At 62.9% G+C, this 10,619-nt stretch overlaps 2 protein-coding genes across 2 annotated transcripts; both read left to right on the top strand.

Moving 5' to 3' along the window:
• The first annotated feature begins 177 nt into the window (after positions 1-177).
• Positions 178-5,377, top strand: CHLRE_16g656900v5 (uncharacterized protein). Its single transcript, XM_043070913.1, has 15 exons — positions 178-591; positions 835-996; positions 1,129-1,272; positions 1,475-1,668; positions 1,947-2,013; positions 2,181-2,266; positions 2,435-2,525; positions 2,622-2,681; positions 2,886-2,984; positions 3,234-3,389; positions 3,687-3,845; positions 4,087-4,167; positions 4,356-4,421; positions 4,557-4,618; positions 4,789-5,377. The coding sequence occupies exons 1-15, from the start codon at positions 502-504 to the stop codon at positions 4,805-4,807; spliced, it is 1,536 nt and encodes a 511-aa protein (XP_042915555.1). The 5' UTR covers positions 178-501; the 3' UTR covers positions 4,808-5,377.
• Positions 5,378-5,427: 50 nt separating this feature from the next.
• CHLRE_16g656851v5 (uncharacterized protein) lies at positions 5,428-10,058 on the top strand. Its single transcript, XM_043070912.1, has 11 exons — positions 5,428-5,487; positions 5,598-5,690; positions 5,846-6,016; positions 6,290-6,368; positions 6,699-6,769; positions 7,007-7,081; positions 7,222-7,322; positions 7,644-7,690; positions 7,853-7,918; positions 8,085-8,162; positions 8,402-10,058. Exons 1-11 carry the CDS (start codon positions 5,480-5,482, stop codon positions 9,680-9,682), a joined length of 2,070 nt encoding a protein of 689 aa, XP_042915554.1. The 5' UTR covers positions 5,428-5,479; the 3' UTR covers positions 9,683-10,058.
• Positions 10,059-10,619: the final 561 nt, after the last annotated feature.

The raw sequence follows: 10,619 nt of genomic DNA, 5'->3' as shown, positions 1-10,619 counted from the left end.
CAACCATCGGCCATACTGGGCCACGGTAACGCCTCGAAACACGGGCTCGCAGATCGGCGCTGGGTCATCCACGGGCAAGGCTGTGGGTTGGGGCCGCGACTCTCTGGGGTGCCTGGCATGTGGGGATCGCGCACAGCACTAGCCCTTCTCGCACCATCTTGAGTTTCTCCTGCGACCCAGAAGACTGTTTAGAGAGCTTACCATTGTAGGCGAGACCATACCGCAAACCACGCTGGGACCCGATTAAAGTGCCGCGTCAGTGCAAAACTGCTTCAGCACTCGTGCGCATTAGCCCATTGCAAACTATATTTAAAGCTTGGCGCAGTCGTCTCGGCAGCGACGCCAAGACGCACCATACGCAGAGCCACGCTGGATTTCTGACACCAAGGGCCGCATGGAACCGCACGCTTAAAACGTTATAGGCGTGAGCCATATAGCCTCATGTTGGCTTGGCACAGTCACGCGCTAGTGATGCGCGTGATAGCAATTTCGCCCTAGAAAATGCCCATGACCCTAGGCCCGAGTGGGCGCGTGACAACTACTGGTGCGGGCTGCGGCCTCGCAGCTGCCACAGGAGCTGCCGATGACGAGGTGAGTGCGGCGCACCCCGCAGTGCACGAGGTACTGTGCTGCTGCGGTGCAACTGCTCTTGGGGAGAGCGCGTTTTCACTCACGCGGATGTGTGGAACAAAGTGTGCCTCGAAACCGGCCTTGGCCTCCCGGCACCCCACCCCCATCCCTTAGCACACACCTGCTTCTCGCCCAACCACCCCCATACGTTTGCGCTAGTCCTGACCAACACCCGCTTTCGTTGCAACGTGCTCCACCCAGCAGGAAGCGCGCTACCAGGCGGCCGCCGACCAGCGCTTCCGGCAGGCTCAAATTCGCGACGATCCCGCCTCAGCCAGCAATTCTCTCCGCGTGAAGGGGGACAAGCTGTACGCGCAGCTGAAAGAATTGACGACGCCGGGGGTGCTCAACACGCTCGTGCCGCGGGTGAGCACTGTGCAGGAGCGGGTGGACAGGGTCGACTGGGTCTTGCGCTCATGGTGCCGACGCCGCCCGGCTGTGAGCTCGCCGCTGTGTTGCGTAGCCTGCAACTCAACGCGGCCTGTCCGTGCTTTACAGATGGTGAACTGCTACAGTCAGGCGCTGGCGGCCGCGGCGACGCCGCTGGAGCGCTGCGCCGCGGCCCGGAGCCTGGCGGAAGTGGCGCTGCGGCGGCTGGAGCTGCCGCTTGACGTGGACGGTCCGGAGGCACTGGAGCTGCAGGTGGGGGCATGGGGGTTTGAGCTGGGGGGCGTGAGGTGGGGGTGCGGCCGCTCAGTCCGAGCATGGTTCCCCATAGCAAGCAGCAGCCCGGTTTCCCAATGCTGCGGGCTGTCCATGCACGTGGTCCCCGCTCAGCTGCTGCACCTGGCACAACTGCTGTACATGCGCCGCGCGACCGCTGCCCGCACCTTCTCCGCTGCAGGCTGAAGCGCTGCGGCACTACGTCATCGCGCTACTGGCCGGCCGCGACTGCCAGACCATCAGCTGCATGGACGCGCTGTACAGCGCCGCCACGGGTCTGGTGGACCGGGCCAAGGACTGGGAGGCCTGCGAGCTGGTGCGGCGGCGGCCGCGGCTGGCGGAGGGCTGGCCCGAGCTGGGAGAGGTGCTGCGCAGGTGGGCGGAGATTGTAAGGGGTTGCGGGTTGGGTTTGGAAGGGAGCGTAATCGACAGCAGATGTGGGCGGAGAGAGTGTGCGTGTTGGGTGTGCATGCGTCCGGGCGATGTGGCGGAAGTTGTGACTTGGGCGTGTGGGCCAACCTAGTGGTCCCTAATCGAGCGTGCAAAAGACCTGTGCTTCAGGATCTCTAGTGGTCCCTATCCTGAGCGTGCGAAAGACCTGTACTTCAGGATTTCATGTCATGGTCCGTGGTTGGCTGCGGCGGTGCCTGCAGGCTTCACGCCGTACTCCCCCTGGATTTGGGCTCGACTGCGAGTTGCGCGCATGTGGCCACGCTGACGGTGCGTAACGTGCGTTGGGCCTGGGATACGGGTAGGGGTGCATTGCCTGTCCGGTTTGTTCAAGGAGGAGAGCGGCAAGCGCAGCACGAGAGACGGGCCGCGGTGATTACTGACTGCGCCACGGTCCCGGTCGACCCAGCATGGTGTCTGCGGTACATGTGCCGCAGGCATGGCTGGCTCTCACGCGGGCCACGCACCTGTACGCCGAGGCCGCAAGCATCCAGGACGAGGGGGTGTCGGAGCAGCAGTGGCGGTGCGTGGCGGCCTGCGCAGAAATGTGCCGCGTGCACTGCTGTATATCCTGTGGAACGTGTTGAGAAACGTGGTACCTAATTGTGCTACGCGTGTTGCTGTGTGACCCTTTGCCGCAAGCGCTCATGAAATGATTGTTGATACTGCGCTTCTTTCTTGCGGCCTACAGGTGGGGCCTTTCTCTGGTCGGTGACATCCGGCCACTACTGGAGTCAGCGCTGACAAACGCGCGATTGCTAAATGCGGACTCATTAGTCGAGGTGCGAGCATTATTGACGGAAGAGCTGTAGGCGTGCCTTAAACTCTGCTCGTGCAAGCTAGAATAGGCCAACCGACCTGCTCCTGTGGCGCCGCAGGAGGCTGAGGACAAGCTGCTGAGCCTCAACATATGCGAGCACATATGTCTGTCCACACAGGTAACGAGTGCGGCCGGTCTTTCCCTCGTATGTTACGCACACACGGCACATTGCCGTTGGTCATCGGGTCATCAGCCCGATGCAGTCGGATGCAGACGCGGTCGCCATGCGCTTCATCCAGTCGTGTGTTCATAAGCACGCCTGTGCGCACTCCGCCGCCGCTTACTCCACCGCTGCTGTTGCGGTTGCTCACGCCCGCTGCAGGCTCGGCACACGGCTGACGCCATGCTGCAAGACGCGCTGTCCAACAGCGAGGAACTGGACATGGAGTGTGTGCGACTGGTGGCAGACAAATACCTGGAGGTGGGGTGGCGGTTGTGGTCTGCTTTTGCATCGGTGCACGGTTGCCTGCACTCAGGGGCCTTTAAAAGACCTGCAGTTTACCTGTGTGTTTGAAAAGCTGTAAGGCAGACACGATGTCCTTTCTAACTGCTTGGCGCCTGTTGCGTGCATGCACGCATGCGTGGCAGCGCTTGAACAGGCAGCTGTGTTTTAGCCGGGGCCCTCAGCCATCATCGTCTCTGAGTGTCTCTCCAAACCGTGTGTTCATAGGCCATCGGCCTGGCGAGTGACTTCGACCAGGAAGCCACAGCACGCGCCTACGCCGCACTCGGCCGCCTGTACTGCTCCGTGCTGCGCATGACGGACCGCGGCACGCACTACTACAGCCTGGCGCTGCATCTGGCGCACTCCATGGCGCCCAAAGTGGTGGGTCACGTGCGTGGTATGGTGGTGGGGGCTACGACACCCAAACCCAGAGTGCGCTGGGCTACACTGCATTTTGCTGGAAATTGTGTTGTCCACCGGAGGTCACCAGGTGGTGTGGTGGTGGTGGGGCCTCCTCTCAGTGGCCAACTGGGTGGGTTGGCGCTTGACAGTGGTGTTGACAGAAGCTCATAGGTGTGGGTGTGCGGCCCTGGCGCCACGCGCACATGCACAGTGGCTCTAGCCACCCATACCTGCCGGCGCTTCCCACATATCCACACGCATCCGTGTACGACGCAGGTGAGCCACACGGCCTGGTACGCCGAGGCTGCGGCGGCGCTGCAGAAGGCGCAGGACGGGGTCCGGCTGGAGGAGGAGCGGCAGGCGGCGCAGGAGCGCGCGCCATTCGTGGCGGAGCTCAGCGCAGAGCTGGAGGCCCTACAGGCGGCGGCAGACCGGGTGGGGCGCGAGGCCAGGGGTGGAGTGGGTCAGGAAAGCCAGCAGGGGCCACGGGCAAGAGGAGGGCGGGATAGGGACGCAGCGCGTAGGGGGGCGTGCGTGTGAGCTGGCGCACGGAATCGAGAGATGCTTGCGCTGCGGCTTGCGTTGCGGCCATGCTCCCGGAAACCTCGGCGCCCCGGTCCGCGCCAATGCCAGTGCTGCCCTGCAACGCATGTCGTCTGCATGTGTGCACACGCAGGGCACACGGGCGCTTCTATTGCACGTTTACGCCAGCCACCCGGTCACGGGGTCAGAGCCCATCGTACTAACCGAAGACGAGGTGCGCACGGGAATTTGTGCGTGGTGAGGGCAAGGGCGCGGGCAAGTCGTTGCTCGCCCCTGTGCTTGAGAAGCATACACCGGAGTGACTTGCCAGGACATGTCCCACACGGCATACAATGCACACACCCTCGCGTGCGAGCTTCAATCTGCTCCTTGTCTGGTGGCACCTGCTGTTTCTTCGCGCAGTTGCGAGGTGACAGACTCAAGGATGCCCTGCGGAAAGCGATCGTCCTGTACCACCCAGACCGTCACGTAAGTGGATGATGTGCATGATTACCGCAGTGAACGCGCAAGCCGCACGGCAGGATACGCAGCTTAGTATGCAGTACCGCATATGACGGGCGCCAGCGGGCGTCTTCATCTGTAACCTTCATGTATTGCGCGTAGGCGAGCAAGCCGAAGCGGTGGCAGGTACTGGTTCAGGAGATTACCAAGTACCTCAGTGGCAGGTGCGGACCGCTAACGCCCCGGCCGGCGTGGCTGGGTGGAACTTTCTGCATGCACCCTAGGGCCATGGCGCGCGTTATAGGGGCTCGTGAGTGCCGCATGATTGGAAGTGGCCTGGACTGCCTGAGATGAGAAGGCCTGATGTACTTGCTTCACTCGACCGGTTGCTCAGGTACCAAAGCTTCAAGTGACGAGGCCCTGTGCGCTGGACGCGTGTCGCGGAGACACGGCCCTGTTACAGCCTGTACAGGCTGCGGATGAAACAGGGGTGAGACAGTATGCAGGCTGTAGTCTACGGGCCATTAAGGTTCTTGGTGGGGTGCTGACGATGGCTGGACGGAAGGCAGTTGGCGCGGTAGCGGCAGCAGGTTGTAGATAGGCTCCGCGGGGCATCTTGCCCTGACGTTGAACGGTTGAGGCATTGTAGCAGTAACGCTGGCAAAAGGACTAGATGCCCAACCAATAGGCAGAGACTGTTGGTATTGGTCCGGCGGTAGGTTCGGAAATGGACTGGATGACTCGGATGGTGGGTCCGAAGTGGAGTGGTTGGATCGTTGGCATGGAGGTTGGCTACGTCGCTTTAGGCAAGGAATATTAAATTTCTTTCCTGCATTCGGCTGAAGAGCTCAATGCTTTCGCATGTTGGGGCCGCTGAGATGGGGAGAAAAGACTCCGCCCCTGCTGTGACCTCTGGGGTCGTGGGGATACCGGCACTCGGTCAATGCACCAGCGCCTGCAATGCAAGGCAACAGAGGATGCAGTCAACTTGATTCCAGAATTCTATCTATTCCTTAGCCGCTAAATATCAACAGTTTTAATGATACACCAGACTGCAGAAGCCGAGTGCTCGACTTTGCATCGCAATGCATTCGCTGCCCGGGCCCACAGTCGGAGGTTTCAATAATTCATAGCAAAGAAACTGGCGACCCTATCTGGGCTTGCGGAGACTCTCCTTTCCGCGACCGATGCTGCTGCGACTAGGCAGTTTCGCTCGGAGCAGCGAGAATGGAGGGGCGAGGACCTTGAGTGGAGAGCACTGCAGAAAAAGCATGCCTCGGCAAAGATAGCTCAGAGGCAAGTCCGTTTGGGACTCCCCGGACCCGGCGGGCTTGGGGTTCGTGGAGTTCGGGCCGCCATGGGCTCGCTTCCACCTCCGCCCGACCCTCCCTGCCGTGCCAGCGAGATCCCGCCCTCGCCGACGCTTATTTCTGTCACCACGGCCTCGACAGGGAGCTGTCTCGCCAGTGGCGTGCCTACGGTCTGGAGCAGCAAGCGCTGCTGAACTGCCGCCAGCTGTGGACGCGGCAGGTGGCAAAGAACCGCCGCGATGTGGATGAGGCGGTGGAGAAGCTTAAGGTTCTTGCGCAGCTGGGAGCGCTCACGGCGGGATTTGCCGTCAGGTGCGCACGGATTTCTTGGTTTGTTGTGGGCCGGGTGACCACACCTGCTTTGGGCAGGCAAGGTGTCTAGCTGGTGGTGAACGGCGGGGGCTGGAAGGGCATCGTGTATCCATGCACGCTTGTGGTCACCCCCTTCATCCCTGGGCAGCCGGTGCGGCAGCGGCGTCAGAACCCGCAGGCTGCCCTTCCCCTGCTCTCTCAGCTCCCAGACCTTACACAGCCCCTTGTATGCTCTACAACTACCCCCTCAAAACGTAACTGCCTTCCCTGCAGCGCCTTCTATGACTTCCAGTACACGGCCTCACCCAGCGACCCCGTCATTCCCTTCTTCGGCCTGGTGACCGCGCTGACGGTAGGTGCAGGACGTTGGGAGCAGGCGTACGGTCGATGAGGCATTGTGGCTGAGTGCTCGGTTGCAGGCTGCCCATGGATGGGCGTGGCTGAACGGTAGTAGCAAAGTTGGGCAAACGGCGGGATTGCATGGGACACTGGGCATCATCTGTAGTGAGTGGGGCTTGGATGGGAGCCGGGTGCTTGTGCAGGGCAAGGAATCTGGGTGGATTGCACCAGCGGGCAGCGGTCCTATGTGCGCTATACTCAATATGAGTTTGGATCTGTTGTGCGCGCGCCGCACCAGTTCACCCGCTGACCCGACCCACGTGCGTGCTGACCGGCTGCGCAGGTGGGCTTCGAGCTTAACAGCTGTGTGCTATGCACCCTCATGCTGAGCAGCGTGGTCAAGGCGGGCAAGAGGTGGGGTGTACGGCATGGGTGTACGACGTGTGGTGTGGTGTTGGGCGCCTGCGGCGTCGCGTCAGCAGGGGCGCTGCAAGGCTGCGCCGATTGCCGCAAGCCTATGGTCTGCCGTACGCCATCTCTTACAGAACTGTTTGTCGTGGTTGACAGCTGTGGCTGCAGCAGACCTCTCCGCGACAGTGTTGCGGCACGACACTCGCGCACCTGCACCTGCACCTGCTGTGTGCCGTGCAGGTACACCAGCGAGGAGGAGGAGGCAGAGTACCTGTGGCGGCTGCGGGACTGGGCGGCGGCCGCGACAGGAGGCGTGTGAGTGAGCGCAGTCCGCTTACTCAGCCGATCCAATCGTGTCAACGTAGGGCCGGGATAAGCGCGGCATGGCCGGCCACCGCCAACTGACTGTCCTGTCCAACCATTGCTTCCATACTCCTGGGTCTCCCCACCCGCAGGCCGAGCTCAGTGCCGCCGGCACCCCGGCGCAGCTTTGCGCGGCACTGGGAGTCGCGCTGCGAGTCTCGGTGGCGCGTCGCGCTGGCAATGTTCCTGGCGGGTCAGTAACGTGCACAATAGTACGACACGCTGGGCGGTATCCTTGCAAGCCGGGGGGCGATATGGCCACGTGGCCAGCATCAGAGGCTGGCATACCGTGACGGCCTTGGCGTTGAGACCGGACGCCCCCCTCAGCAGGAGCGGCTGTGAAATAGGTGGTGATGCATGGGGTCGGCCATGCGGTGTTCGGGTGTCTGGTGTAGCTGAGCAGGGCTATGTGATTAAGCCGACTTTCATCCGGGCACACCACTGCGCATGGTTCAGCCTACCAGCAACGTGCATTTAAGTCACGCGCCGGCCTTGCTGTTGCCCGCAACGACAGGCATCCCCACCTTCTTCGCAGTGATGGGGCTGGCCGGATACCTCAAGGTGTGCGGGGGGCGGGGCCACGGGGGCAAGGCAGGAACAGGACAGGACCTGCGCGACCGCACCAACCGTCCGCATGCGGCTGCATTTCCCACACTCCATTTGCTCCATTATTCATTGCACACGTCGCTCCTGCCGCCGCCCACCGCCTCCTCTGCCTCGCAGTACTGGAACTCTCCCGCCACCGTGGTCATCACGGCTGTGCTCATGGCGGCTGCGTTTGTGTACACGGTGCGCGGGCAGCGGCCTCGGGGACGGAGCATTGGGAACGGAGCAGCAGCGGTGGGCATGGAGCAGCGACACCGCAGCAGCGATGGCACCTTGACAGTAAGGTTGCTGCGCGTGATACCTCATAACATGTCCTTGTCTGCCTCCGGCCCCTGGCCCGTGCTGTCAGGTGGGTATGACTGCAGACTGGGCCAAGTCGCTTCTGGGCCGCCGCACAGCCGGCGGCGAAGACACCCTGGGCTGGCAGGTGCGTGTTTATGTGAAAAGCATCTGCCATGCCTAAGGCCCCGGGTTTGTTGCGTGCATGTATTAGAGAGCGCACACAAGCAATGCGTGTGCTGGTGTGTGCGGCGTGTGGGACTCTCTGGTCACGTGATGGCCTGCCAGCCGGCGCGCGCTCACGCGGGCTTGGCCGGGATCTGCCGTGCTGCGGGATCTGCCCGGCTTTCCTTCCCTTCCCACAAACATGCACGCCCGCACACGCAGGGCGCCTGGTGGTCCGCACTGGAGCCGTCCCAGCGTCTGCCCTTCGCCTTCCACCAGGTCCCACACAAGGACGTGTGCTGGCCACCGCCCAGCTCCGCCGCAGCGGCGGCCGCATCCGTAGCCTCTACCGCGGGCGATGAGCACGATCGGCCGCGCGCTGGCGGGAGCGCAGCTGCTGCTACGACGGCGGCTCCATACCTTGCCCATGCACTGGCCGAGCTGCCGTATCCTGCTATCATCGGGCTGCAGCCGTGGCCTACTGAGCTGGCGTTGGGAGTGGTACCGACAATGTCTGGGGCGCACGCGGGGGCGCACGTGGGTGTTGTGGCGGGTGAGGCAGCGGGCATAGCGCCACCAGCCCCGGCAGCCGGCGCGGAGCAGCGGTCGGCGGTAACTGGGACGCAGCGGTGGCGTCAGCACTCGGCGGTGCCTCGTGAGGGACCGATGGAGGCAGGGCAAAGAGCGGTCGCCGGCGCGGCGGCGGCGGCGGCGGCCGCCGGCGCGGTTGGTGCTGCTGGATGCGATGGTCACTTGGTGGCTGCTGGCGCGGAACTGCGGCCTTGGCCTGGTGGTCACGTTGGCGGGACCTCTTGCTCAGGCGGCAGGGTTGGTGTCAGCGCGGACGAGGGCACTGCTGCGCAGTGGGCTGGTGAGAACCATGCCTATGACTCTGCAGACACTGAGGATGTGGCTGCGGAGCTAGCGTTAAGGCCCGGCACATCTGCCATCGCCGTTTGGCCGGTCCCCGACCCCGCGCTGCTACCGGCTGGCGAACAGCGTCTGCAGCTGCCACCACCACCGGCCTCAGTGTGCCTGCACCGCGCACCCTGTGGCGATGCTGCTTGCTCGGAGCACGGTGCCAGCACGGCGGGCCCAAGCGGGACGACTGCCCCACAGGCGGCGAGGAAGGGGGTGCAGGGGCTCATGAGGGCACTAGGGAGCGCCTGCGGCGGTGCTTCTGTGGCAGGCGGCAGCGGCAGTGCTGGCGGCGGCACAGGCCCTGGCAGCGGCAGTGGAGCTGGAGGCGAAGGCGGCGCGCCAGGATCGCGGCCAGCTGCCAACGGGATGGCTGGTGTAGTCGATGATGGGAGCCTGCAGGTGGCCAGGCCGCACCCCCTGCAGCCTGTGGCCGAGTGTGGCAGTGAGGATGCGTTCGAGGCGGCGGCGCCGTGGTACGCTGAGGATACGGCGTCAGCACGGGTCACGACCGCCTCGCTGCGCAGCTGTGAGAGCATGTTGGAGGATGGCAGCGATGAGGATGGGAGAGGTGCGAGCACATAGCCTGGGCAAGCTGACAGCCGCAGGTCAGGGGCGCACGCGCTTTGCGGCTTGGCCATGTTGGCTGACTGTGCAATGGTGGTGTGTACCAAACATTCTGGCGGGAAACTAATGAGTCTAATAACAAAATGTCTATTACCGTATGAACGTAAAAGCATGCCGGTGACCTGCAACTTTTGGGGCAGGTGCGTGCGTCTCAAAAGGAGAGCGGCTGCATGGAGGTGACGTGCTGTCATGTTCTGCCCCTTGGTACCTCATCATGCTAATAGCGATTGCGTGTGAACAAGTGTGGCACTGTGGTGTTGCGGGATGAGCTGCCGTCGTCACAGACACGTGTTACTGAGTGCACTTCTGAAGGGAAATGTAAGTGGGGAATGTGGCAACCCACGGTGGCAACCCTGCATCTCATAATGCCTCGGCACAGTAACTCCGGCGTTACACCAGCCGCGCGCTCATGCCTTGCCGTCGCAAATAGCATGTGGGGGTCTGGGAATACGCTGCACACTACGGGCCTACGCCAACCTGCCCAGGGGCACCCCTGAACCTGCCCCTTGCTTGGTTCCAAAGCAACCCTTTGCGAGTCGAGAACTGGGGGGCCACTACGGTCCACTTCTACGGTCCATTTCTCGGTCCTTCCAGTAGCCCATGCCATCCCGCGTGCCTGCACATAGAACATCAAGACAGGCGCGACATCGGCGCATTGACCCCAGGGCAGGACCTCCCATGACATGAAGCTCCACACAGCGCCACAACTCCCACGAGAGCTTTAAACCTCTACGCTTGACCTGCAACGCAAGATTACTGTACCAGGCCGCAGCATGTATCAACCGCACATGGCGGGGCAGGGCGGGTGCTGTCGCCGGTCCGGCAAGGGACGAGCACGGGCGTGCCTCCCTGCCAGGGCGCCACCCCGGCCCTGCCCTACCCGAAGCTTTCACAT

Source organism: Chlamydomonas reinhardtii, chromosome 16 (assembly GCF_000002595.2).
Source record: "Chlamydomonas reinhardtii strain CC-503 cw92 mt+ chromosome 16, whole genome shotgun sequence".
Lineage (NCBI taxonomy): Eukaryota > Viridiplantae > Chlorophyta > Chlorophyceae > Chlamydomonadales > Chlamydomonadaceae > Chlamydomonas > Chlamydomonas reinhardtii.
This window is presented reverse-complemented; position numbering and strand designations above follow the sequence as displayed.

Excerpts from the sequence above, each read along its gene's own strand:
- CHLRE_16g656900v5 (XM_043070913.1), top strand. The coding sequence starts at position 502 with ATGCCCATGACCCTAGGCCCGAGTGGGCGCGTGACAACTACTGGTGCG. Across the intron at positions 3,390-3,686 it reads ACTCCATGGCGCCCAAAGTG|GTGAGCCACACGGCCTGGTA; the intron begins GTGGGTCACGTG and ends TGTACGACGCAG. Across the intron at positions 3,846-4,086 it reads TACAGGCGGCGGCAGACCGG|GGCACACGGGCGCTTCTATT; the intron begins GTGGGGCGCGAG and ends GTGCACACGCAG.
- CHLRE_16g656851v5 (XM_043070912.1), top strand. Across the intron at positions 5,691-5,845 it reads TCGGCAAAGATAGCTCAGAG|GGAGCTGTCTCGCCAGTGGC; the intron begins GCAAGTCCGTTT and ends CGGCCTCGACAG. Across the intron at positions 8,163-8,401 it reads AAGACACCCTGGGCTGGCAG|GGCGCCTGGTGGTCCGCACT; the intron begins GTGCGTGTTTAT and ends CCGCACACGCAG.